The following is a 25,645-nucleotide window of genomic DNA, read 5'->3' as shown; positions in this document are numbered from 1 at the left end:
CTAATCATGAGATAGAAACCACACAATAATTTGAACAGAGAAAGTGTAATATTAAAAATTTTAAATTGTAATAGATTTTATAGGCTGAACCGTATCCTTTTCTCTCCCCAATTCCTATGTTTAAGTTCTAACCCCTAGTACCTTAGAATGTGACTCTTTTTGGAGGTACAGCCTTTTAAAAAGTAATTAAGTTAAAATGGGGGTGATACTAACTATAACTGGCAACTCAATAAATACCTAAGAGATGGTACAACCACTGCAAATGGTGGGGGAAACAAGCAAACAGTGTTCTGTGCTTTAAGCTTCATCCAAAGTCTGGAGAGAGACCAGTGGGTGAAAAAAATAGCAACAGAGAGTAAAGTTGTTGTCTCTATATTTAAATACTTTATTTTTGAAATCCTAAGAACTTTGCCAGTAAGATGACATTTCTTCTTTCCTAAATTTCACTGACAATTATAATTTCCTAAACTGGGTGTCATAGAACTATATATACACCGTAGTATTTGCTTAAGATTTTTTGTTTGTTGTTTTTTTCTTTGTGTTTAAAAAACACAAAACATGACATTTACCATTCTGACCTTTTTTTTTCAGATGGAGTCTCGCTGTATCACCTAGGATGGAGCCCAGTGGTGAGATCTTAGCTTACTGCACTGCAACCTCTGCCTCCTGGGTTCAAGCTATTCTCCTGCCTCAGCCTCCTGAGTAGCTGGGATTATAGACTTACAGGCCTGCGCCACCACGCCCAGTTAATTATTGTATTTTTAGTAAAGACAGGGTTTCACCATGTTGGTCAGGCTGGTCTTGAACTCCTGACATCGTGATCCGCTTACCTCAGCCTCCCAAAGTGCTGGGATTACAGGCGTGAGCCACCGCGCCCAGCCCTTATTTGTTTGTTTGTTTGTTTATTTATTTATTTATTTTTGAGATGGAGTCTCGCATAGTCACCCAGGCTGGAGTACAGTGGCGCCATCTTAGCTCACTGCAGGCTCCGCCTCCCGGGTTCATGCCATTCTCCTGCCTCAGCCTCCTGAGTAGCTGGGACTATAGGCGTCCACCACCACGCCCGGCTAATTTTTTGTATTTTTAGTAGAGACAGGGTTTCATGACCTTTTTTAAGTGTATAAGACAGTAGTGTTATCTATAGTCACCTTGTTATGCAACAGATCTCTAAAACTTTTTATCTCGCGGAACTGAAACTCTGTACCCATGAACAACTCCCCTTTTCTACTTTCAACTACCATTCTGCTTTCTGTTTCTAAGAGTTTGATCACTTTATTAAGTTTTTTAAATTAGAAAGTTACTGTTTCTCTCTTTAAGGTAGTTTTAAAACCAGCATGCCTCAAGGCCAAAATTTCTGGAGGATACATCCTTGAAATACTGTCAAAGGACAGTATGATTTTGTTATAAGACTTTGACCGGCCGGGCGCGGTGGCTCAAGCCTGTAATCCCAGCACTTTGGGAGGCCGAGACGGGCGGATCACGAGGTCAGGAGATCGAGACTATCCTGGCTAACATGGTGAAACCCCGTCTCTACTAAAAAATACAAAAAACTAGCCGGGCGAGGTGGCGGGCGCCTGTAGTCCCAGCTACTCAGGAGGCTGAGGCAGGAGAATGGCGTGAACCCGGGAGGCGGAGCTTGCAGTGAGCTGAGATCCGGCCACTGCACACTCCAGCCTGGGCGACAGAGCGAGACTCCGTCTCAAAAAAAAAAAAAAAAAAAAAAAAAAAAAAGACTTTGACCTTCTTGCATACATTACTAAGAGTGTTTCAAAGGCACAAAGTGAAACACCCTTAGAGGTATATCAAAACATAGTGGATAGGCCGGGCGTGGTGGCTCACGCTTGTAATCCTAGCATTTTGAGAGGCCAAGATGGGCAGATCACCTGAGGTCAGGAGTTTGAGACCAGCCTTTCAACATTGTGAAACCCTGTCTCTACTAAAAAGACAAAAATTAGCTGGGCGTGGTGGTGCGTGCCTGTAATCCCAGCTACCCGGGGGTCAGAGGCAGGAGAATCGCTTTAACCCAGGAGGCAGAGGTTGTAGTGAGCCGAGATTGCACCACTGCACTCCACCCTGGGCGACAGACCGAGACTTCATCTCAAAACAAAAGGAAAACAAAAACATAGTGGATATAAGAGCTAAACATTTTATTCATTTTACCTGATACCTATTCCATTTTATTTGGTTACCTAGGTTGACTCTGTAGCAGATTACTACACTGTATCATCTAGAGCCAATTAAACTCAGCAACTATAATATATAATATACAGTTATACTTCAGAACTAGCACTATAGCTTTAAAATGAACACAAAATAATACTGCTTCTCCTATAAGAGCTATATCACTGGACTAAATCTTTACTTTAGAACTCTGTCCAAGAGAGAAGTTGTCTGTAGCTGGGTTCACTTGATGGGCATATCTCTAAAGAGAAGGAATGCATCTGGCTTGAAGACATTATTTATTAAGAACATCTTGTGTAAGCATATCAAACTACTTAGTCACTAATTTATTTGTCAGATGTTTATGTAGTGCCTACAGAGATGCATGACACTGTGCTAACTTCCGGAAACAATAATGCACAAATTTAGACATAGGGCTGCTTTCTTCATTATAATTTTGCTTCCCATGTGGGCTTTAATACTAAGAAAGCACACTGAAAAGCTAACATGAATATCTTCATCCATTTTTTAGCCATTCATTCATCCGGTCAATGAACATGTTGTTATGGACTGCATGTTTGTGTCTTCCAAAATTAATACGTTGAAGCCCTAACCCACCATTTGATAGTATTTGGAGATGGGGCATTTGGATGGTAATTAGGATTAGATGAGGTCAGGAGAGTGGAGCCCTGAGAGGAGATTAATCCCCTTATAAGAGACTCCAGAGATCTCTCTCTCTTTCTCTCCCTCCCCACCTTGTAAGGATGCAGTGAGAAGTTGGCTGTCCAAAAATCTGTTACTGAAGTCACTCAGTCTATGGTATTTTTTTATTGTAGCCTGAACAGATTGACACATGAATTGAATTTCTAGTAAAGCCCTGTGACTACAAAGATAAATCCCAACCTTTGCCCTTAAGGAACTCCCCATCTCGTGGATCTCAGATACATTTAATATGATACCTGTAGCAATCGATGTATGGTCAAGGGGTACTGGTGATATAAAGGATGGTGTGACTGACTCTACTTGGGTGAGTCAAGGAAGTCTCTTTAGAAAAATAATGAAATTCATTTCAGGCTGAGGAAAAAGTGTGCAAAATCACAGAGGAATGAAACAACACGATGTGTTGGGGATGGAAGAACTAGGGCAACAATAAAATATTTCCTAAAACCTTAGAAGCAGTGACAAGGATTGCTCTATGAGAATTAAATTAAAACTAACTAAAGCAAAGTTTAAATATAATAATTTAAAGATACACATTTCTTCCCAAGCTAACTTGACAGTAAACTGAATGATGTATTTTTTTTTCTTTTTTTTTTTTTAGAGATTTGGTCTCACTCTGTTGCCCAGGCTGGAGTGCAATGGCATGATCATAGCTCATTGCAGCCTTGAACTCCTGGGCTTACACAATCCTCATGCCTCAGCCTCCCAAGTAGCTGGGACTACTACAGGCACATGCCACCATGCCCAGCTATGAATGATGTATTCACCGATCTTTTTTATTATTATTATTACTATTTTTAAGCTATATCCTACAGGAAGGATATTCACTTACCTAATGGCAGTAACAATCAAAAAGTGCCACTATTTAACCGTTATTAGACTTTATTACGTACCACTCCTTTTTTTGTCGTTATGAATGGTGGTGTAATAAATTTCATCCTGCATATAGATTCCATTTGGATTAGAGTGCCAGGAAATATTTCCAGATGTAGAATTACTGGGCCAAGAGGTGAGATATCACTACCAACTTGCTTTGAAATGTGTAAGTTATACCACTATCACCAGCACAATATGCCATATCATCCTTTCATGAGGGATTATTAATTGAGAAATTTTGCTAATAGACTGAATCAAAAAATATTTATTGAAGACTAGGCCTGGTAGCTCATGCTTGTAATCTCGGCACTTTGGGAGGCTGAGGTGGGTCACTTGAGCCCAGGAGTTTGCAACAACTTAGGCAACATAGTAAGACTCTGTCTCTACAAAAAATTTTAAAAATTAGCTAGATGTGTGTGCCTATAGTCCCAGCTACTCAGGAGGCTGAGGCAGAAGGATCACTCGGGCCTGGGAGGTCAAGGCTGCAGTGAGCCATGTCACACCACTGCACTCCAGCCTGAGTGAGAGGGTGAAACCATGTCTCAAAAAAAAGAAAAAAATTTATTAGAAGTAACACTATGCCAGACATTATGCTGAGAGAAAAATGGTACATGATTAGAGTGGTCAAGTTAATGTCTTTGATTACTGGTAATATTAGGATTTTTTTCTTCTTTCAAAAATGGGGTTTTATGGCGAGATGGCTCACGCCTGTAATCCTAGCAATTTGGGAGGCCGCGGTGGGTGGATCACTTAAGGTCAGGAGTTTGAGACCAGCCTGGCCAACAAGGTGAAACACCGCCTCTGCTAAAATACAAAAATTAGCTGGGCATGGTGGTACACGCCTGTAATCCCAGCTACTCAGGAGGCTGAGGCAGGAGAATCGCTTGAACCCGGGAGGCAGAGGTTGAATTGAGCTGAAATCACACCACTGCACTCTAGCCTGGGTGACAGGGCAAGACTCTGTCTTAAGTGCTGGGATTTCATGTCTCAAAAAAAAAAAAAGAAAAAAATGGGAGGAAGTGTTGCTATGTCGCCCAGGCTGGAGTACAGTGGCTATTCACAGGCACTATCATAGTACACTATCGCCTCAAACTCCTGAACTCAAGCAATCCTCCTGCTTTATGCTGAATGTTTTATATATGTGTTATCATCACACACTGATAATGTATATGTGTATGTATCATCAGTAGTTCTCATGATAGACAGCTGAAATATTTACTAAGTACCTGACGTGCCATTGTTTCAGATTTTGTAGACTTTAGTGGTGAATACTTGCAATCAAAAATGTATATTCTAGAGAGAGGAAATAAACAATAAAAATGAAAATAAATGCATAAGATAACTTCCCATTCTAGTGCAGTTATGGAGACATTACAATAAAACAATAGACAAATTTGGTGGAGGAGTGACTTTGACTGGAATTACAAGGGAATTCCTTTATGAGAAGATGACATTTGAGCTGAGAGTTGAATGACTTAGAAGGCAGTCATGTCAAACTCCCAGGGAAGAGCTTTTCAAACAGAAGGAATAGAAAGTGCCAAGATGCAGGACTCACCGTAAGTTTGGTGTGTTTAATAAACCTAACAGTGTGGATGAAGTATAAGGATCAAGGGAGAGAGTGGAATGAGATGAAGTTAGAGAGGTAGGCAGGGACCAGGCTGTGAAGGGCTTGGAAGGGCATGGAAAGGCCTTTAGAAGTTATTCTCATAATGATGGAGGCTGGGCATGTTGGCTCACACCTGTAATCTCAACACTTTGAGAAGCCAAAGCAAGAGAATGTGTGGAGTCCAAGAGTTAGAGACCAACCTGGGCAACATAGTGAGAGTTTCTACAAAAATTTTAAAACAGCCCAGCATGGTAGTGCATGTCTGTGATCCCAGCTACTAGGGAGGGTGAGGTGGGAGGATGGCTCGAGCCCAAAAGGTCGAGGTTGCAGTGAGCTGTAATCATACCACTGCACTCAACCTGGAAGACAGAGCGAGACCCTGTTTCAAAAAAACAAAAAACCTCTTTCCACCATCTTTCCACATCACCACAATGGTGCGCATAAATGTCCTGGCTGATGCTTTCAAGAGAATCAACAATGTCAAACACCAGGTTCTTATTGGGCCATGCTCCAAACTCATCATCCGGTTTCTAACTGTGATAATGAAGCATGGTTACATTGGTGAGTCTGAAATCATTGATGATCAGAGCCGGAAAAATTGTGAACCTCACAGGCAGGCTAAACAAGTGTGGAGTGATTAGCCCCAGATTTGATGTGCAACTCAAAGTTCTAAAAAAATGGCAGAATAATCTGCTCCCATCCCGCCAGTTTGGTTTCACTGTACTGACAACCTCAGCTGGCATCATGGACCATGAAGAAGCAAGACGAAAACACACAGGCGGGAAAATCCTGGGATTCTTTTTCTAGAGATGTAATATATATTTACAAAGAAACTGACTCGTGGACACACACACACACAACAACAACAAAGAAAACAGTGGAGGCCCTGGGAGCATTTTAAGCAGTGAGAACATGGCATGGCACAATCAGATTGACGCTTTTAAAGATCTCTCCAACTGCTATATGAAAAATGGACTTGTTTTTTTTTGAGACAGAGTTTTGTTCTTGTTGCCCAGGCTGCAGTGCAGTGGCACGACTTCAGCTCACTGCAACCTCCGCCTCCCAGGTTCAAGCAATTTTCCTGCCTCAGACTCCCGAGTAGCTGGGATTACAGGCATGCACCACCATGCCCAGCTACTTTTGTATTTTTAGTAGAGTCGGGATTTCTCCATGTTGGTCAGGCTGGTCTTGAACTCCTGACCTCAGGTGATCCACCCGTCTTGGCCTCCCAAAGTGCTGGGATTACAGGCGTGAGCCACTGTGCCTGGTCAATTTTTTGTATTTTTAGTAGAGATGGGGTTTCATCATGTTGGCCAGGCTGGTCTCAAACTCCTGACCTTAGGTGATTCACCTGCCTTGGCCCCCCGAAATGCAGGGATTACAGGCGTGAGCCACCATGAGTGGCCGAGAAATGGACAATTTCTTACTTGTAGGCACACAGTCCAATTAGATAGCTCTACGGATCCAGGCAAGAGACGCTGATGGATGGAATAGAATTGTAAAAATGGAGATGGTGAGAAATGGGCAGATTGGAATACATGTCAATGACTTCCTGATGAATCCATGATAATTCCAGAGATTCTGTACATCTGGAGAGGGCCCAGGAAAGTGCAATTATAACAAGTATCCCAAGTGGTTCTGATGGCGGCACACAAGGAGTATACTGAGAAAATACTGTTGTGAGGGACAGAGAACATATTTGGCATTTTTGTTAATAAATAAAGAATGATTCAAAAAAAGAAATCACTATCTTATGTCTGAGAAACTGACAGGTCTTTCATTTGATAAAATAATCCCAAACTTTAAGTAAAATTAACAAAAATATTACCATGGCAGGGCCAGGCGTGGTGGCTCATGCCTGTAATCCCAGAACTTTGGGAGGCTGAGGCAGGTGGATCATCTGAGGTCAGGAGTTTGAGACCAGCCTGACCAATATGGTGAAACCCCATCTCTACTAAAAATACAAAAATTAGCTGGGCATGGTGGTGCATGCCTGTAGTCCCAGCTACTCAGGAGACTGAGACAGGAGAACTGCTTGAACCTGGGAGGTAGAGGTTGCAGTGAACTGAGATCATGCCACTGCACTCCAGCCTGGGTAACAAACCAAGACTCCATCTCAAACAAAAAAGAAAAAGAAAATATTACCATGGCAAAAATGAACATCACTTCATGTTTTAGAAAGCTAGTCTCATTTTTACTTTTCACCCCTTCTTTCCACACATATTTTTAATGTCTTTACCCTGTGTACTTCCTGTCTTGTCAACTCTGCCTGGCTTGTACCTTCATGGTTGGTATTACTATTATGCCCCAGTATCCAGTTCTCATCTACATGAGAAGACTGCACTTCCTCAATGCCTTGACATTACATATGGCCATGTGACTTGCATTGGCAAATAATGAACAGAAATTACCTGTGTAGCCAACACAGCGGCCTGTTGCGAGGGGTGATGTAGGAACACACAGTGATATACAAATGCCATAAGATGAAAGTACCCTGGAATTCTGAAGCTGGAGAACAGCTTTCCTAGAGAATAGCCAGGAACCACTGTAGACTTTGGGTAAGCACTGGGATTTGGGACTTGTAATTGTAGCATAATCCAATTCACCTAGATCAATACCACTCCCTGTGATTCTCCTTTGTTGGGCTTCTTATATGGCTACTTTGGTGGCAATGATTAGCCTTAAGATCCATGCACTGTCTTTGCTGAAATATTTAGGATTAAGATATCACATGATTTTCTAGTAATAATACAAAAACGTAACTATTAGCTTCAAGGATCTCAGACATGAGTGTCCCTCTGTAATATTTTGTCTTACTTATTTCAATAAAGATAATCTAAATGATAAAGGTAAATCTTCTCAACTGATCCTGGGTTCCCTCAATCATCTAGAACGTCACTCAGCAGAGAAGCATCAGAGGTTTCATCAGTAACGGTTGTGTTCTGTCCTGTACATGTTCTTGCAAAAAATCAAAAAATTAATACGCTCATGACATATGGGTACACATGACAGCTACAGCCATTCGAAACTTCATATGGATTTAGCAGTGGGAAGAATCTATCTACATCTTACCTTTTAAATTTCAATGAAGCCTCTTGCTAGCAGAACGAATAATTCCACAGTGCTTAGTATTATGTTGGCCAAATCAGTTTCTAAGCCTTGGCACTATTACCATTTTGAGCAGGATAATGCTTTGTTGCGAGGGGCTGTCTTGTGCACTGTAGAATGCTGAACAGCATCCCTGACCTCTATCTAGATCTCAGGCCACTAGCATACCTGAGACAACCCAAAATGTGTCTAGACATTGCCAATGTCTGCTGGGAGACAAAATTATCCCCAGTTGCAAACTACTGGCCTAAATGAATGTATACCTTTCATTCATCATTGTTCCTCAATGATGAAGATTTGAAAAGCATTATTAGGTTTGAGTAAAAAAGTAACCAAGATTAATGTTTAAGAACAGACACAGTAGATATTTTAATAAAAACAATGGTCCTGCCATTTTTTATTTATCATACCAATATATACTTACAGAAGAAAAAGAAATTGTACATTTTAAATTCCAATCATTACACTAATTTTTTTGTAGTTGAATAATAAAAGAATGAATCTCTTAGTGACTTTTTAATGCTTGAAAAACTTAATGTTTGAAAATACAAATTATGATATGATAAACATTCAATAACTCGAGTAAGTTCACTTCCAAATGAAAAGACACTTGGTACCCAGTAACAGTAATGAAATGCAACATCACTGAAGACAGTAAGGAGGTCTGCCTGGAGGTCTCTAAGGAGGTCTGCCTGGGACCATATCTTTAGTGTAGATTCACAATCAATCCACTCTTTCAACCTACATTTTAAGAATTTAGCTTTAGAAGAATAACATGTGAATCAGTTTTTCTCTAACAAGCCTTGAAAAAGTTGTATCCTGAGGCACTATAAAGACAGTGAAACTTTTTTGTTGGTGATCAATAGCTTCAAATATTGATTTTTATCAACGAATTATAAATACCTTTTTATAAAAGGCCAAAGGCACAGTGAAACAATGAGAATTTGCACTTTACCATTTTAGAACTCAAAATAATTCGGAACACAAAATAATTCAGGCGACCAGCACCTAATCTGTCCTGTAGGTGGCAAAATTATCATAAGAGGAATCCAGACACAGGAGTCAGAATTGCTGCATTGAGGTTAATAGTGACAGATGACTTAAAGCTTTATCCAAAATACAATTTTTTAACTTTTTTCAAGTTTTATAGATTCAAAGGTGCCTTTTTTTTTTTTTTTTTTTTTTTTTGGGGACGGAGTCTCGCTCTGTCACCCAGGCTGGAGTGCAGTGGCCGGATCTCAGCTCACTGCAAGCTCCGCCTCCCGGGTTCACGCCATTCTCCTGCCTCAGCCTCCTAAGTAGCTGGGACTACAGGCGCCCGCCAACGCGCCCGGCTACAAAGGTGCCTTTTGTACTGCTCTGAATTAACAAAAGTTTGTCTGCATGGTCAACACCAATGCTTAAAAATATGTTTTCATTTCTCAGGTGCTAGACTTTCAGTCTGATGATCATTTTTCTTTTTATGATTATTCCTGAAAAATTCCTCTCCTTTTTCTCTTGTTTCCCAACAGGTTTTGCTTGATTTTTATTTATATTTAATTATTTATGTTTTTGGAGACCAGGTCTTGCTCTGTTGCCCAGGCTGGAGTGCAGTAGCATGATCATAGCTCACTGCAGTGTTGACCTCCTGGGCTCAAGTGATCTTCCAATCTCAGCCTTCTTAGTAGCTGAAACTAACGGTGTGCATCATGCCCAGCTTTTTTTTGTTTTGGTTTTTTTTTAAGAGAAGGAGTCTCACTATATTGCCCAGGTTGGTCTTGAACTCCTGGGCTCATGTGACCCTCCACCTCAGCCTCCCAAAGTGCTGGGATTATAGGTGTGGGCCACTGTAACCAGCCAGGTTTTGCTTTATTGTATGATCCATCCAAATTTAAGAAAGAGAGGTTGTGCAACTAAAAATTAGTTGTTACTTTTTAGCAGCTGTGAAAAGCAAACTTAAAACCAATATCTAAAAGGGAGGATATGAGGCTCACTAGATTTCATTCAGCTTTACATTTTCCCAGTTATTTGTACTGGATAGAAGAACTGTAGCAAGACCTTTAAGGAGTTAAATAACTTATAGAAAATTTTGGGCACCATGGTTATGACTATGCTTATATGTAAGGAACAAACAAGTTTATAAATGATTACAATTAAAAAGCTAACTCTAGTCAAATAACATTTTATCCTCAGGAGTTGATATCACTCATTTTCATGGCTTCTTTGCTTCCTTTCAAGATGGAGATACTAATCTACGCCCTGGATTCATAATTAAAGAGTCAGATATGAGAAACAGTCAGAGCCATCAAATAAACACTGGGGGCAATTGCCTGGCGCAGTGGCACATGCCTGTAATCCCAGGACTTTAGGAGGCCAACATGGGTGGATCACTTGAGGTCAGGAGTTCAAAACCAGCCTGGCCAACATGGCAAAACCCATCTCTACTAAAAATACAACAATTAGCTGGGCGTGGTGGTGCCCACCTGTAATCCCAGCTACTTGGGAGGCTGAGGCAGGAGAATTGCTTGAACCTGGGAGGCGGAGGTTGCAGTGAGCCAAGATCACATCACTGTACTCCAGCCTGGGCAACAGAGCAAGATTCCACCTCAAAACAAGACAACAAAAACTGGGGTAAGTGTTAAATATACAGTTGAAGAACTAAGAATAAATGGGGGATAAAAGGAAGAAAGTACAGTATGCTATACCAGTATGTTCTGAAAATGTTGATATAGTAGAACTATTTTAAAAATTGGGGTGCTGGGCGCAGTGGCTCACGCCTGTAATCCCAGCACTTTGGGATGCCACGGTGGGCAGATCACCTGAGGTTGAGAGTTTGAGGCCAGCCTGACCAACATGGAGAAATCCCATCTCTACTAAAAACACAAAATTAGCAGGGTGTGGTGGTGCATGCCTATAATCCCAACTACTTGGGAAGCTGAGGCAGAAGAATCGCTTGAACCCGGGAGGCGGAGGTTGCAGTGAGCCGAGATCGCACCATTGCACTCCAGTCTGGGCAACAAGAGTGAGGACACCATCTCAAAAAATAAATAAATAAATAAAATAAAATAAAATAAAATAAAAAATTGGGAAAGAATGGGAAAAGCAAATGGAACACTTATTTCAATTGCCATATTGGTTGTGGTTGTATTCTGAGACAGTTGCAAGTGTAAGGTAAATAAAAGAAATGAGTAATTGTGGGATGTTCTAATTCTATCATGCTCTGTGTTCTTGAAAACCAGGACTCTCAGTATAGAAGAAGAGCAGTATAGTTGTAACAGAAAGGTTAGATAAAAACCCTGTAGGCCGGGCACAGTGGCTCATGCCTGTAATCCCAGCACTTTGGGAGGCCGAGGTGGTCGGATCACAAGTTCAAGAGTTTGAGACCAGCCTGGTTATTATGGTGAAACCGCATCTCTACTAAAAATACAAAAATTAGCCAGGCGCGGTGGCTAATGTCTGTAATCCCAGCACTTTTTGAGGCCAAGGCTGGTGGATCACTTGAGGCCAGGAGTTCAAGACCAGCCTGACCAGTATGGTAAAACCCCTTCTCTACTAAAAATACAAAAATTAGCCAGGCATGGTGGCGTGTATCTGTAGTCCCAGCTACTTGGGAGGCTGAGACAGGAGAATTGCTTGAACCCGGGAGATGGAGGTTGCAGTGAGTCAAGATCATGCCACTGCACTCCAGCCTGGGCAACAGAGTGCAACTCTGTCTCAAAAAAAAAAAAAAAAAGAAAAGAAAAGAAAAGAAAGAACACACCATGATTTACAGTCTTGCCAAAGGACTGAACCAAAGTCTTCTCAAATTCAATGTGCCTGAACCTGCCCCGTGTGCTGATATCTAGAGGACAGGGGAATGTGCTGAACTGTGCCATGAGTGTGCAATCAGCAAAATACAAAGTATGTGAAACTCTACAGGTCCTAGGATCAGGTTCTTCACCAGGTAAATTCTAAGGAACTGGAAAGAAGGAGGAACTTCTAGATTAAAAAAGAGATGTAAAATAAAATATACATTTAATAATTTTAAATTGATAATATTAAAATATAGATATATGCATTTAGGTGTTACAGCAGTAATCAAATGCAACAAAGTGATTACCATTTAAATCAGTCTAGTGGTTACTTTTGTGGGGTTGTAATTGTTGACAGGACACAAAAAGGACATGTGGGGTGACTGGCTGAGCCCTAAAAGAGTATTTCCTTATAATAAAGCATTCAGCTATAAATTTTGTGTCTAGCTTTCAGTACTTTTATTTCATAATTTTTAAAATGTTACAATCAAAAAAGAAATCAAAACCCTTAGGGTTTTATACTAAAAAGTTTGGATGTGAATACTTCTACTGTAAGTATCACCTGATGGTTTTTAAGAAATTGCCTATATTATAGAAATATTTCAAAATAAACTACAAATATTTGAAAAATATTGAATTCTTATGTATGCATAGTTATAAAAAGTCAAAGAATTAAGTATACTTTTCTAACACAAAACTTATTTTGTTACAGTATTATGTAATATAATTTGGTTAAATGGATTTTTTTTTTTTTTTTTTGAGATGGAGTCTAGCTCTGTCACCCAGGCTAGAGTGTACTGGCATGATCTCGGCTCACTGTAACCTCTGCCTCCTGGATTCAAGCGATTCTTCTGCCTCAGCCTCCCAAGTAGTTGGGATTATAGGCGCCCACCACCACACTCAGCTAATTTTTGTATTTTTAGTAGAAACGGGGTTTCACAGAGACCAGTGTTGGCCAGGCTGGTCTCGAACTCCTGACCTCGTGATCCACCTGCTTCAGCCTCCCAAAGTGCTGGGATTACAAGCGTGAGCCACTGCGTCCGGCCTAAATGGACTTTCTTGACTTCCAAAATTTTCCTTTCCAACTCCCGTACAAGATTATTAATGTTAATCTATTAGAGATTAGAGCAAGAGCATTGGAGCAGACTTCTTATTTCTTTGAATGTCTGCATTTTGTTTCACTCTCTATTTTTTTACATAGAACAAAGATCAGTTATCGTGCCTAACCATGATGGTAGTTATTAATATGTAGCATTATACACAGAGTGTTATCTAATTTGCAAACCGAGATCCTCCACCCACTTGCCTACCATGTGTCTTTTCCATATAATAACGACTGATATAGACAGTTTTTTTTTTGTTAGATGTGTAGGAATCTCAAGGATGTAAAACAGATTTAAATCATCAAAATTAAAGCAGTTTTTAAATGCACTATAACAATAAACATGGACAAACATATAACTGTGTTGTACATTTTTGCCCATCAAGCACTGACAACTTCCCTTCAATTTGTTCAAGCAGCATCTTAAATGGTGCAATTCAGTGGTCCCTTTTCCCTTCGTTTTAATAAAATTATGTGGCGTTCGACTGATTCACATATTCAAGAAGTGACCGGTCTAAGACTCTTCGGATAAGAGCTTCCTCAATTATATTAAAATCCTACAATAAAGAAAAATAATTAGAAATATTCAGAGTCAATAGTATTTCAGAAACTGGAGGATGAGGGTCAATCCAACACTCTCATTTTGCAGGGAACTAAAGTTAGGAGACTTGTTCAAGGTTCCACAAAGCTTGTCATAGAACCCAGGACTTTTGCTTTGGGGCTAATGAATTTTCTCCTTCACTTTGCTGCCTATCAATTAACTAGTTACTGTCATAATAAAAAGTCTTGATTCGAAATTTGAAGTTTTTATCTGATATAATGAGAAGTTTTTAGTCATCATTACAAATCCTGCTCAGAATGCTATGTTCCACACAAACCTGTAAAATGGAGCAAAGTTCAGGCACCCCCACAGGCTTCACCAATGCCAGCAGTACCACTGAATAGCTATTTCTGAAGCAAATGTTAAAAACAAAACTTTCTCTTTACCTCCCTATGTGTCAAAGTGGAATTCAAAATTCTGTCAGCACATTCTATAAGTAAAACAAAAACCAGTAAGAACCCTATCCTCTGCAATCCCTCTCCTCTTCCACAATAACAAAAGATGAAATCTCTATTCAAAGTCCATTCTGCAACATAAAAACAAAAACCAAAAAAAACTCCACAAAATCCAAAGGAAAGCCATAAAGCACAGCAGAGCACAAGGTTTGGTCTTGATACTGGCTTGTTCTTAGGTAATTTAGTTAACCTTTGAGCTTCAGATATTTCAGTTAAATGAAGATAAAAATACAGTATTCACTTCACGGAAGTTGCTACAAGGAATAAAATGTGATATATACATAGAGTGCTTAGCTTAGTATATAGTAGCTCAGGAAGCAAAAAATCAAAACAAAGAACACTACTTCAAGCTCACTTCCATACCCAAGAAGATGGCTGTGAGTGGCTGCAAAGAATTCTTATCAAAGTGGCTTCATCCTGCCTAGCTCTGCATCATGCTTTGTCTGAAAGATCTTGAGAACAGACTGAACATGATTAGCCAGAACAGCCATAGAATCGACCTGGCTTTAAAACATCTCATAGAGCTAAGGTAAAGAGAAATCTCTTGAGACGGAGTCTCACTCTGTCGCCCAGGCTGGAGTGCAGTGGTGCGATCTCAGCTCACTGCAAGCTCCCCCTCCCCAGTTCACGCCATTCTCCTGCCTCAGCCTCCTGAGTAGCTGGAACCACAGGCACCCGCCACCACGCCCAGCTCATTTCTTTGTATTTTTAGTAGAGATGGGGTTTCACCGTGTTAGCCAGGATGGTCACGATCTCCTGACCTTGTGATCTGCCCATCTCAGCCTTCCAAAGTGCTGGGATTACAGGCGTGAGCCACCACACCGGGCCAAGAGAAACCTCTTTGTTTTACCAGAGAGAACACATAGACTAGAACCAAGTTCTGTTGAGGCCTGTGTGCCGTATGGGCCACAAAAGACATGCTTAGAGATATGGAGCTGAGGATTTAAAGCCTCTGTCATGTTCCTTGTTCAGTTCCTCAAATGGTCCTAATAATTCCACTCCTATCCCATCTCCAATTTGCCTAACATCTGTGCCTGAACTGTGCAAATCACTTCATATACATTATCTCATTTAATCCTAAGAAGAGTTTTGGGAGTAGGTGCTTTTAATCTCTTCCCTTAACCAATGGACAAAATGAGTTTCAGAGGTTAAATGCCTTCTGCAAGGTCGCACATATGTGACAGAGCTGTTGCTTAAAACTAGTTTAGAACCTGAGCTCCTTATGTCCAACCTGGATAATAATTGGCAGATAGAAAGCATGGAGAAAATTCTCAAATGACGATCTTGAATCGTTATTAAATTTTATCTTGAAATTGCATTTCTTTTTTTTTTTTTTTTGAGACAGAGTCTCACTCAGGTGCCCAGACTGGAGTGGAGTGGCGCGATCTCAGCTCACTGAAACCTCCACCTCCTAGATTCAAGCAATTCTCCTGCCTCAGCCTACGGAGTAGCTGGGACTGCAGGCGCATGCCACCACACCTGGTTAATTTTTTTTATTTTTAGTATTTTTAGTAGAGATAGGATTTCACCATGTTGCCCAGGCTGGTCTTGAACTCCTGACCTCAAGTGATTTGCCCACCTCATTCTCCTGAAGTGTTGGGATTACAGTCATGAGCCACTGTGCCAGGCCAAAACATTCTATTTTCTTGATTTCTTACAAAATGCTAATACTCAACACTATAGCTATATATACATTTTTTCCTCTATAATTTTATTCACTTACATCAGAAAAGTAAGCTTAACAAACACAGCATAAAAACATAATGTAAAAATAAGAAAATATACTTACTATGAAATCATCATAAAACAAAGTGTGACTAACTTGCAGATGTCTTATTAAACTGCCACTGAAGCTGCTTGGATTCTCATCGGGTATTAAACGGCAAAGTGGACAGAACTGGAAACAAACAATACCAGGGGTTCAAGAAAGAATTTAAAACAGTTATTAGTTCCAGAATTAAAAACAACGGCCGGGTGCGGTGGCTTATGCCTGTAATCCCAGTACTTTGGGAGGCTGAGGTGCCCGGGTCACGAGGTCAAGAGATGGAGACCATCTAGCCAACATGGTGAAACCCCGTCTCTACTAAAAATACAAAAATTAGCCGGGCATAGTGGTGCACGCCTGTAGTCCCAGCTACTCGGGAGACTGAGGCAAGAGAATCGCTTGAACCTGGAGGTGGAGGTTGCAGTGAGCCGAGATCACGCCACTGCCCTCCAGCCTGGCGACAGAGCAAGACTCCGACACACAAAAAAACAAAACAAGGCCAGGTACAGTGGCTCACACCTATAATCCCAACACTTTGGGAGGCCAAGGCGGGTAGATCACGAGGTCAGGAGTTCAAGACCAGCCAGGCCAAGATGATGCAACTCTGTCTCTACTAAAAATACAAAAATTAGCCAGGGCGCCGTGGCAGGCGCCTGTAATCCCAGCCACTCAGGAGGCTGAGGCAGAAGAATCACTTGAATCTGGGAGGCGGAGGTTGCAGTGAGCATTGCACTCCAGCCTGGGCAATAAGAGCAAAAACAAGACAAAACAAAACAAACAATAACAACAAAAAAAAACAACAGGTAACCATTCAAAAAGAAACTGTCAACTTTATTCATCCATTAGCCATACCCCAGTATTATGTTATAAAATTGCATAAACATGAAAGCAACATTAAGCAAATAAAATTACATTTATGTCTTCATATGCATTTCTCGCTCATATGCATACATAACAATATAACTATTTGTTTCACATTCATCAATTTATTACTTAAACAATATTACAGTTAATAGATGTACCATAATTTACTTAATTAGTTTGCCTACCTCTTGGAATACTTGTTTGTATGTGGGTATTTTGTTATCACAAATGAGAGTAACTACAGTGTTTACCTTTTAGGGGATTAGTACCTTAGGAGAAATGACCAGAAATGGCAATTACCAGGTCAACAATCATGAACATTGGCCAAGAGTGGTGGCTCATGCCTGTAATCCCAGCACTTTGAGAGGCCACAGCAGGTAGATTTGAGGCCCAGAGTTCAAAACCAGCATGGCCAACATGGTGAAACCCTGTCTCTACTAAAAATACAAAATATAGTCAGATGTGGTGGCTCACACCTGTTATCCCACCTACTTGGCAGGCTGAGGCAGGAGAATTGCTTGAAAAAAGATTTCACCAGGTTTTGCCTGTACTGGTATTTTTCAGTATGTGTGTGAGATATAGTTTGGAAACTTGTCCCCACCCAAATCTCATGTTGAAATGTAATCCCTGGGCGTGGCGACTCAGGCCTGTCACCCCAGCACTTTGGGAGGCGGATCACTTGAGGTCAGCAGTTCGTGACCAGCCTGACCAATATGGTGAAGCCTTATCTCTACTAAAAAGACAAAAAAATTAGCCGGGTATGGTGGCAGGCACCTGTAATCCCAGCTACGCAGGCAGCTGAGGCACCAGCTCTGTCTCAAAAAAAAAAGAGAAAAAATAAAAAGACTTCACCAGCTTTTGCCTGTACTCATATTTTTCAGTGTGTGTGTGTGTGTGTGATATAGTTTGGAAATTTTTCCCCACCCAAATCTCATGGTGAAGTGTAATCCCTGGGCACAGTGGCTCGGGCCTGTCATCCCAGCACTCTGGGAGGTGGATCACTTGAGGTAGGAGTTTAGGACCAGCCTGGCCAACATGGCAAAACCCGTCTCTACTAAGAAGACAAAAAAATTAGCCAGGCGTGGTAGTGCACACCTGTAGTCCCAGCTACTCCAGAGGCTGAGGCAGGAGAATGGCTTGAACCCGGAAGGCGGAGGTTGCAGTAAGCGGAGATTGTGCCACTGCACTCCAGCCTGGATGACAGAGTGAGACTGTGTCTCAAAAAAAAAGACAAAGATACAGACCATTCTGTCACTACCAAGGAATGTCAGTGCGTTGCTATCCTTTATTTCCTTCTCTCTCCCTAACCTCTGCTCTGTTCCCCATATTATTATTATTACTATTTTGAGAAACTTGTATAAATAGAACTATAGAGTATTTAACTTTTGGGACTGGCTTTTCCCATTGAGCATGACTTTGAGATCCATCTAAGTTGCTGGGTGTATCCATAGCTCCCTCCTTATTACTGAGTAGTATTTCATGGTATGGATGTCCCATAGTCTGCTTATCCATTTATTTTGTAAAGGGCATTTGGGTTGTTTCCAGTTTTTGGTTGTTACAAATAAAGCTGTAAGAAATATTTGTGTACAAATGTTTGCATAAACGTAAGTTTTCATTTATCTAGGACAAATTTTCAGGAGTGTGACTGCCTGGTTATATGATAGGTATATGTTTAACTTTGTAAAAAAACTGCCAAACTGTTTTCCAGAGTGGGTGTACTATTTTACATTCCCACCAGCAATGTATGAATTATTCAGTTTTTCCTTATTTTCCCCAACATCTGGTATTGTCCAAATTTTTTTTATTTTAGCCACTTTATTAAATGTATACTGGTATCTCAGCATGGTTTTAATTTGCACTTTCAACATTTTGGCCAGGCTGGTCACGAACTCCTGACCTCAGGTGATACACCCACCTCGGCCTCCCAAAGTGCTGGGATTACAAGCATGAGCCACCCCACCCAGCCCATGTATTCATTTTTTAAAGTATGAGATGCAGACTTATTACTGTGTGCCAAGTATGTGTTGTTAGGTAGTAAATTAGGTGGTATTCTCATTTGATCCTCACAACAACTCAGTGAATTCATTGCTATCCTTATTTTGTTGATGAGCCCAATTTCAGAGAAAAAAAAATAGCTTGAATTTACTCAGCTGTAAGTATCAGATCTGGAATCAACCTCAGTTGATTCCAGTGTTCTTTTCACATTCTAACAGTGCCCAATTTATCAACTTGGGTGATAATGTTTTTCTTTATTTAAATGAGGTCTTTATATACTTCTTACTGTTTTATGAGGATCTCAGTTTCAATATGCTCAATTTCTATAATTAAAGGTCTGAATTTTGCTCAACTTCGCTAATTTTTACATCTTATTTTTAGTAAAATTACATCCTTTTAATTAATTATTATTGAATTTATAATCATTTACAATTTCCTAATGTTCCTGGTTAATTGGCACCACTGGTCATTCCAAGACAGCATTTAATTTTCCCTGATGCCACTATGTGTAATGAGAACAGAGCTGAGACCGAGAAATATTTCAACAGAAGAGCACTATTAATACTTGTAGTGTGGGAGAAGGAACCTGCTTACAGAAATTTGTTCATCCAACACTCTTTATTATGCCCCTACTACGTGCTCGGCACTTAGAATATGGAGATCAGTAGGATACTTTGAAGTTAGATACTTTGGGTTCAAATCCTAGCACCAGCAGTGTGATCTTGAGCATGTAAGTTTCCCCTTCTGTGAAATGGGGATAATATCACCTGCCTTGTAGAGTAGCTGTAATATTTACAGATAATGTCTTCAGTGTGCCAGGTAAACATCAAACATTCAATAAATGCCACACATTTACTACTATTTGACCCCTGTCCTTGAAGAGTTGGAGCTCCCTGAAGGAAGAAAATACCATGTGTCTAGTCGATCCCTACATTCTTAGTACCCAGAAAATAGTTTCCAATTTCATCTCAGCCTCTTGCTGATTTTCTGTGTCTCAGAGCTGTTAGATTTAAAATAATACACCATTTAATATTACAAAGCTCAGTCACATTAGCTCAGTCTTTAGCACATGTAATAAACAGCTGCCATTATTATCACTTAAGCAGATACTTTCAAGAGTGTATCATGCACCATATTCAAGATGTGAACAGACAACTCTTCAAGATCTGTAAAGGGAATTACTAATTTTGCCCAAGGGTTCGGAAGGGCTTCAGCAGAGTTGCTGGTAACTGAAGTGGGTCTTGAAGAATGAGCTAGCCAGGCCAGCAGGGAGGAGCATCACAGCAGAGGAATCAATGTGGGAAAAGGCAGTAAATCCTAAAAGAAAAAGGCCTGCTTAGGGCAATGGAAAAAGCTCAGTGTAACTGAAGGTAGGGCAAGTTGGGGAAGTGGCGGGGGATGAGTTTGGAATGATAAGTTGGAACTACCTCTGCTCCGTATTTATTCAAGCACCTGACATGGTTTTGGTAGACCTGATGGAAAGAGTCAGAGGTACAGAGATGTCTATTACCTTGATCCCTACCATTAAGGAGTTGATTAGAGTCTAGTGGAGAAGACAAATACAGAAAACTTGGAATTTTAGGCCGGGCACAGTGGCTCACGCCTGTAATCCCAGCACTTTGGGAGGCTTAGGCGGGCAGATCACGAGGTCAGGAGATCAAGACCATTCTGGCTAACATGGTGAAACCCCGTCTCTACTAAAAATACAAAAAATTAGCCGGACATGGTGGCGGGCGCCTGTAGTCCCAGCTACTCGGGAGGCTGAGACAGGAGAATGGTGTGAACCCGGGAGGCGGAGGTTGCAGTGAGCCAAGATCGTGCCACTGCACTCCAGCCTGGGCGACAGAACAAGACTGTGTCTCAAAAAAATAAAAATAATTTTTTTAAAAAACTGGAATTTTAAGCAAAGAAGTTTTTGTTTTGTTTTTGAGACAGGATCTCACTTTGTTGACCAAGCGGGTCTTGAACTCTCAGATTCCAGCGATTCTCCCGCCTCAGCCTCCTGAGTAGCTAGGATTATAGGTACAAGCCATTGTTAATCTGACGTTGATAGGGAACTGTTGGAGTCTTCAGTCTCTGGTGTACATAAAATTTAATTGTGTGACTAAAGACATATCTGTCAAAACAACATTGCAAACAATGGGCTGAAGTCAGTACTAGTGGAAAAACTTCTTTTGTTTCTTAAATTGGGAGATTAGACCTGAGGGAAGAGAGGGTAAGAATAGGAAAGAGAAAGAAATGGTAGATAAGAGACAGACTGAAGGTTACCTAAGTATTGACTTACACTCAATGTTGTCCATTTCCTAATATCAGCTTATCCTTTCTTGCTTGTCTCTACTCAATGCTCCCAGGCCATACTACTTATATTAAGAGACAACAACTGTACAGTATACATTCAAAATATGTTGGCTTCATCTGTGTATGGATTTTTTCTGATGGTGAATGCAATGGGTGAATAATAGCTACCATATTAGAAGCTACTACCAACTTCAGATAATTGAAAACTGTTTCTGCCGGGCGCGGTGGCTCAAGCCTGTAATCCCAGCACTTTGGGAGGCCGAGACGGGCGGATCACGAGGTCAGGAGATCGAGACCATCCTGGCTAACACGGTGAAACCCCGTCTCTACTAAAAAATACAAAAAAAAAAAACTAGCCGGGCGAGGTGGCGGGCGCCTGTAGTCCCAGCTACTCGGGAGGCTGAGGCTAGAGAATGGCGTAAACCCGGGAGGTGGAGCTTGTAGTGAGCTGAGATCCGGCCACTGCACTCCAGCCTGGGCCACAGAGCGAGGCTCTGTCTCACACACACACACACAAAAAGAAAACTGTTTCTAAGATTAGCCTCTCACTTAGGATAATATCATAATAGTGATATTATCATGTCCTTATGCTCCCACCAACCCGCCCCAAACAATGACAGGTCTGTAGTGGATAAGCTTACAGCCCATTCACTGTGCAGGCCAGTGTGTCAGGGACCGGACATCTGCCTGTCCTGATTTGTGACCTGGCAGCTTAGAAGAGCTTCACCTCATCCTACTGATGCCTTCAGTTGATCCCCTTAGCCCTGTGGTTTCTATTTTCTGGCCTTGAGCATGTTGACTCCAAATAGGCCCTTTCTGTGCAGTGAATCTTCATTTATTGTTCTTTCTTTTCAAGAAATTATAAAGCCAAAAATAACCAAAATCATTCAGTAGATTTTCTCTACCTTTGTTTTACAAATGACCAAACTGAAGACCAAAGAAATCCTCTTGCTAGGAAAAGGGAAAAGATCTCCTGACCGAGCCTGCTTTAATAGGATTAAAACAAAACAACACTTGATGTGGATGGAAATCAGATGAGGAAGATTCTTTTGAAAGGTTATTTATTCCTCCAAAACCTTAGGATATAGATTATTTAATGCTGGTCAAGATATAGTCAAATTTTTAAAATAGTCAAAATCAAATCAAAATGGATTAAAGACTTGAATCTAAGACCTCAAACTATGAAACTACTAAAAGAAAACATTGGGGAAACTCTCCAGGACATTGATCTGGTCAAAGATTTCTGGAGTAATACCCCACAAATACAGGCAACCAAAGGAAAAATGGACAAATGGAATCACATCCAAAAGCTTCAGCACAGCAAATGAAACAATCAGTAAAGTGAAGAGACAACCCACAGAATGGGAGAAAATATTTGCAAACTCCTCATCTGACAAGGGACTAATAACCAGAATATATAAAGAGTGCAAACAAGTCTACAGGAAAAGAAATTAGCAATCCAATTTAAAAACGGGTAAAAGATTTAAACAGACATTTCTCAAAAGAAGACATATAAATGGCAAATAGGCATATGAAAAAGTGCTCAGCATCATTGATCATCAGAGAAATGCAAATCAAAACTACAATGAGATACCATCTCACTGCAGGTAAATGGTTTTTATCCGAAAGTCACACAATAACAGATGCTGGCGAGGATGTGGAGAAAAGGGAAACTTCATACACGGATGGTGGGAATGTAAATTAGTACAACCACTATGGAGAAGAATTTAGAGGTTTCTCAAAAAACTGAAAATCAAACTATCATATGATCCAGCAATCCTACTCCCAGGTATATTCCCCAAAGAAAGGAAATCAGTATATTCAAGAAATATCTGCACTCCCATTTTTATTGCAGTACTATTCAGAATAGACAAGATTTGGAAGCAACCTAAGTGTCCAGCAACAGACAAGTGGGTAAAGAGAACAAGGTACATATACACAATGGAGTACCATTCAGTCATAGAAACGAATGAGATTTTGTCATTTGCAACAACACGGATGGAACTGGAGGACATCATGTTAAGTGAAAGAAGCCTAGCACAGAAAGACAAATTTCACATGTCCTCATTATTTGTGGGAGCTAAAAATTAAACCAATTGAACTCATAGAGATAGAGGGTAGAATGATGGTTACCAGGGGCTGGGAAGGGTAGTAGGGATAGGGGGAAGTGGGCATGGTTAATGGGTACACAAATATAGTTACACAGAATGTGTAAGATTTAGCATTTCATAGCACAACAGGGTAATTACAGTCAACAATCATGTATTGTACATTTAAGAGTATAGGCCAGGCACAGTGGCTCACGCCTGTAATCCCAGCACTTTGGGAGGCCAAGGTGGGTGGATTACCTGAGGTCAGGAGTTGGAGACCAGCCTAACCAACATGGTGAAACCCTGTCTCTACTAAAACTACAAAAACTAGCTGGGCGTGGTCACGTGAGCCTGTAGTCCTAGCTACTTCAGAGGCTGAGGCAGGAGAATCCTTGAACCTGAGAGGCGGAGGTCGCAGTGAGCCAAGATCGCACCACTGCACTCTAGCCTGGGTGACACAGCAAGACTCCATCTCAAAAAAAAAGAGTATAATTGGATTGTTTGTAACACAAAGAATCCAATTATATGCTTAAGGTGATGGGTATGCCATTTACCCTGATGTGATTATTACACACTGCATGCCTGTATCAAAGTTATTTCATGTGCCCCATAAATATATACACCTACTGTGCATCCAAAAAAATTGAACGTACCTATATGGTCATACTTCTCACTTGCCTTCTCTTTAATTTTTTTTTTTTAGAGATGGGGTCTCACTCTGTCACGCAGACTGGAGTGCAATGGTATGATCATGGCTCACTGTAACCACAAATTCCTGGCTTTAAGTGATCCTCCCACTTTGGCCTCATAAAATGCTGGGACTACTGGCATAAGCCACGGTGCCTGGCCACTTCAGCACTTCAAAGGAAGCAATGGTTCTCAGCGTGGGGTCCTCAGACCAGCAGCATTGCCACCATCTGGTAACTTGTTAGAAATGCAAATTTTCAGGCCCTAGCTCAGACCTATTTTATCAGACACTCTAGGGTCAGGAGCCAGCAATCTATGTTTAAACAGGTCTTCTAGGTGATTCTCAAGCAGGATAAAGTTTAAGAACCACTGCCTTAAAGACAATTTAATTTCTTTCAGAGAGATAAGAGAAAACAGTAGGTGAACAAATGAGAAATTCTAAATCTAATACATAGGCTGTAATGGAGAACACCTTTCTTTTTTTTTTTTTTTTTTTTTTGAGGCGGAGTCTCGCTCTGTCGCCCAGGCTGGAGTGCAGTGGCTGGATCTCAGCTCACTGCAAGCTCCGCCTCCCGGGTTTACGCCATTCTCCTGCCTCAGCCTCCCAAGCAGCTGGGACTACAAGCGCTCGCCGCCACGCCCGGCTAATTTTTTTGCATTTTTTCTTAACTCCAGTATCTATAAAAAAAAAAGCAGTCATTTGGACCAGGCGCGGTGGCTCACGCCTATAATCCCAGCACTTTGGGAGGCCGAGGCAGGTGGATCACCTGAGGTCAGGAGTTTGAGACCAGCCTGACCAACATGGAGAAACCCCATCTCTACTAAAAATATAAAAATTAGCCGGATGTGGTGGCATGCCCCTATAATCCCAGCTACTTAGGAGGCTGAGGCAGGAGAATTGCTTGAACCCGGGAGGCAGAGCTTGCAGTGAGCCAAGATCGCGGCACTACACTTCAGCCTGGGCAACAACAGTCTCAGAAAAAAAAAAAAAAAAGTCATTTGGGGTTCTGTTTTACTAAGAATCATTATTAGGCCAGAAATATGACTTAATCATAAAAAAGCTAGTACAGTGCTAAATAATGAACTGTATGGATAATATTCAATTATCTAGAATAATGATTGTTTCCTCTGTTCTGCGTTCACTGACCATACTTGGAGTGCTGTGTTCTATTTTAAGTGCTGGGTAAGGAAAACATCAATAAACTGCAATAGACGCAGAAGGGAAATTAACATGTTGAAAGGTCTAGAAACAAAATCCTTGTAATAACTGGGTTACCATTCTGGAAAACTGCAAGCACTCACACAGTAAGTTACTTATCACCTTGAGAAAGAGTCTACATTAGATCACCTCTGAGGACCCTTTTCTCTACGACTGTGTAAAAACCTTTATTAGCTCAACACTATAAACAGTCCAAGTATATTGTAGAAATAGAAATACTGCTGTATGTCTATTATGCAGAAGCTTGAGGAGGAGAGGTGAGAAAGAAGGTTTGTAATTTTTTGCCATGTAAAAAAAAAAATCATTGTTGGCATAAAGCCAAGGGCATT

The 25,645-nt window shown here is 40.8% G+C and overlaps 1 protein-coding gene and 1 pseudogene across 2 annotated transcripts in view; one reads left to right on the top strand and one right to left on the bottom strand.

Moving 5' to 3' along the window:
• The first annotated feature begins 5,793 nt into the window (after positions 1-5,793).
• Positions 5,794-6,169, top strand: LOC104676052 (annotated as a pseudogene).
• A 5,926-nt stretch (positions 6,170-12,095) lies between these two features.
• RNF125 (ring finger protein 125) overlaps positions 12,096-25,645 on the bottom strand; it is a 50,024-nt gene continuing 36,474 nt past the window's right edge. Inside the window, exons 5-6 of one of the 2 annotated variants that reach the window (XM_010380753.2) lie at positions 16,188-16,295; positions 12,096-13,899 (exon numbers count right to left, since the gene is read on the bottom strand). In XM_010380753.2, coding sequence (XP_010379055.1) covers positions 13,813-13,899; positions 16,188-16,295 — 195 coding nt within the window. In that variant the 3' untranslated portion in view covers positions 12,096-13,812. The remainder of the gene's footprint in view (positions 13,900-16,187; positions 16,296-25,645) is intronic. The other variant, XM_030926083.1, reaches the window with a different exon arrangement.

The sequence above is a fragment of the Rhinopithecus roxellana genome, chromosome 21, assembly GCF_007565055.1.
Source record: "Rhinopithecus roxellana isolate Shanxi Qingling chromosome 21, ASM756505v1, whole genome shotgun sequence".
NCBI classification, from domain to species: Eukaryota; Metazoa; Chordata; class Mammalia; order Primates; family Cercopithecidae; genus Rhinopithecus; species Rhinopithecus roxellana.
The sequence above is the reverse complement of the archived record's forward strand: the minus strand, read 5'-3'. Positions and strand labels throughout refer to the sequence as shown.